This window comes from Temnothorax curvispinosus, unplaced genomic scaffold (assembly GCF_003070985.1).
Source record: "Temnothorax curvispinosus isolate PA1 unplaced genomic scaffold, ASM307098v1 QBEX01016004.1, whole genome shotgun sequence".
NCBI lineage: Eukaryota > Metazoa > Arthropoda > Insecta > Hymenoptera > Formicidae > Temnothorax > Temnothorax curvispinosus.
The window spans coordinates 1248-4637 of record NW_020225784.1 but is presented as its reverse complement, the minus strand read 5'-3'; the positions used below and the strand labels follow the sequence as shown (position 1 = coordinate 4637).

The following is a 3390-nucleotide window of genomic DNA, read 5'->3' as shown; positions in this document are numbered from 1 at the left end:
CACCGCGTGGTGCTTACGATGGCGACGCACCACCTCCCGCACCAACGCTCACGGCCCGGACGATCGGGCGCTAACACTCACTCCGGAAGAACTCGACGCGGCATACGTCCTTTGGCTTCGAGTGGTGCAATCACTGCACTATCCGGAGGAAATCAGGGCCGTCACCGCCGGCCGCACTGTGCCGCACCGCAGCCCACTTGCAAAGCTAAGTCCCTTCCTCGACGACCACGGCGTGCTCAGAGTCGGAGGGCGACTCAAACACGCTCTGATTCCGGACGACGAACGCCATCCAATGATAGCTCCCTCGGAGTCCTGGCTCACGCGCCTGCTCGTGGAGTCTTGCCACCGACGAACACTCCACGGCGGAGTGCAACTTACGCTCGGTACTCTCCGGCTCCGCCACTGGATTCCACGAGGCAGAGCCGTGGTGAAACGGCTGCTGCCTCGGTGCGTCACGTGCACCCGATGGCGAGCCGCCACTCCGCAACCACCGATGGGCAGTCTTCCTCGGGCACGGGTCACTCCGGCGCGTCCATTTCAACGAACCGGCGTGGATTATGCCGGCCCGATCCACATCCGCACAACCAAAGGGCGAGGACACCGCGCGCACAAGGCGTTCATCGCCGTCTTCGTGTGCCTCGTCACCAAAGCGGTGCACCTGGAGGTAGTCTCTGACTACACGACGGAGGCGTTCTTGGCCGCCCTCCGTCGCTTCACTGCACGCCGAGGGCTCTGTTCGGACATCTACTCCGACTGCGGCACCAACTTCATTGGAGCGGACCGGGCATTGAAAAATCTTCTCCGCGCGTCGTCATCCGACGGCCGGCGCATCGCTCACGATGCCTCCGTCCATGGAACTCGGTGGCATTTCAATCCTCCAGCCGCACCGCATTTTGGCGGACTCTGGGAGGCGGCGGTGAAATCCACCAAGTTTCACCTGCGACGAGTCATCGGCGAGACGACCCTCACCTTCGAGGAAATGGCCACCTTCCTCGCTCAGGTCGAGGCGTGCCTAAATTCTCGGCCACTACACGCACTCTCTGATGATCCTGACGACGCCTCGGCACTGACGCCGGGGCACTTCCTCATCGGGGCACCTCTGCTGGCGGCTCCTGAGCCGTCACTTGAAGAACGGCCGGACAATTCCTTGTCTCGATGGCACCTGGTGCAGAAGATGCGCGATCATTTCTGGCAGCGGTGGTCGCGCGAATGCATTCAGCACCTCGCTTCTCGACCAAAGTGGCTAGCAGCTGAGGACGCTCCTGTGGTCGGCATGCTGTGCCTGATCCGGGCCGAGATCTCGCCGCCGAATCGATGGCCTCTCGCACGGATCGTGAAGCTGCATCCTGGAGACAACGGCGTCGTTCGAGTGGTGACCGTCCGCACGGCCTCCTCCGAATTCGTCCGGCCCTTTGTCAAACTGGTGCTGCTTCCTGGGGCCGCCGACACCACCACCACCGTCGAGGATACGTGAGCCACCGAACAGCCCTCGCTTTCTCGCGTAGAATCGCTCGCGTTTTCCTCACCGTCCGTCTTTTCGCGTTAGTACGTTTTATCGCGCGTCACTTCGCGTAATTGTCACTATTGTCCTTCCGACAACGTGCTACGTGCACGTCACGAAATCAGTGAGTTCGGCCGTCAGCCGTAACTCCACTCACACGCGCGTTACATCACCTCACTTTCCCGGTTTCAGCACCATGCACATACCGACGGACCATATTCACGGAAACATATGTATCGCGCGAAATATGTTTCTCGCTCGAGATCGTCGCGTGTTATGACAATGCGCAGCCGCACACCTCGCAACATGGCCGCTCGCACTCGCGCCGGGATCGAGACCATTAATCGATCGCTAATCGATACGTCGCGCCGCAACAGCGCTCGCCTCAGCGAGCGCACCGTCTCGTTTCGTCAACATATGACAAGGCGGGCGGGAATGTTTGAGATCGCAAATTTAGCATCGCGACGAAGTCGCGTTCGGCTGCATGTCTGCACATGCACGCTTGCCGTTAATTGAGTAAAATTAATATTCGCGTGAAATGCCGCTCAAGAATTGTCACGGGACATTCGGTAAAGCATGGATCTTTCAGGATTAACTTTCCAGAAACTTTAACTTTGTTATCAATAATAAGGTCAAACAACAACGCTAGAACAAAAGAACGATCCATGCTATACACAAAGGACTCGAAACCAGGTGACGACCCCGTCGGGTCGCCACGTAAAACCGGTGACGTCAGCTTCATGACGCGAGCCTCCGACGGCCAATCACCCTCCCGAAATTCTGGGAAATCTGCAGGGAGGGAGTTTCGCCTCGGAGGTGTTAAAAGGACCGCCGCTGCGCCGCGGAACCGATTTCGCTCGCAGATCACTAGTACACCCGCTTTGCTATACCGCTTAAACCGCTTTCTCATAGATAGTCGCACGCGCTTGCTTTCGCCGCTTTGCCGTATAACGTCTGTGCGCTCTCACGGCTTCGCTTTTTCCGCTGGAAAGAAACAAGACTGTACATATTGTAAATACGTTTTCTGAAAATACAAGCTTTATTTTTTTGTTACTTGCTGTGTCGTTGATCGTGATCGTCTCGTTACCTCGCGCTACATCGCGCTACCGCGTGCTCTCGGACAAGATACAAGGATTAATAAATGACTAGATTAATATGATATAAAAATATATGATCCATGTTGCACAAGGAAAATGATTTTTTTTAAATAAAATCGCCAGTCAGTGCAAACTAAAAATCTGCTACACATTTTATTTGACAAAGAAAATAGAATAGTATAGAATAGATATTGAAATTTTTAATATGCTTGTAGAAATCCTATTCATAATGTTGTTTTTGTTGCAGCGTACGTTAACGTGTCTACCATTTTATTTGCAACAACTTTTCTCGTGTCACGCATTTTGGATGTGATATTTCCGTTGAATACTTCCCGCCTTGTAATATTAGCATCCGGCATACTATTTCGTTGACAAAAATTGATATTTTTATTATATTTTCCTTTATATATTGATTACCAGCAGTATGTGCATGACCAGATTAATTGCGCACGATAGCATGTATTTTGTTTACGTCGAACACATCTGCGATCTTTTCGTCATGTAATGATTAATAATTGACGAAAATCGATATTTCTGTTATATTTTCCTTTATATGTTAATTACCAGCAATATGTGTATGGCCATATTAATTGCGCACGATAGCATGTTTTTTGTTTACGTCGAACACATCTGCGGTCTTTTCGTCATGTAATGATTAATAATAATAATATTTATAAATAAGAAAGAATGATATAAGATTATTTCCTAATACCTATCTATTCATAATATTAAGTCTAAAGTTTTAGAGAGAACAATATGAGGAATACTTGATCAACACTTTAATTTAAATTT

General features: G+C 51.2%; 1 protein-coding gene across 1 annotated transcript; it reads left to right on the top strand.

The window, feature by feature from the left end:
- The first annotated feature begins 493 nt into the window (after positions 1–493).
- On the top strand, positions 494–1474 carry LOC112466216. The gene has a single exon (XM_025034182.1). It carries the CDS (start codon positions 494–496, stop codon positions 1472–1474), a length of 981 nt encoding a protein of 326 aa, XP_024889950.1.
- The last annotated feature ends 1916 nt before the right edge of the window (positions 1475–3390 follow it).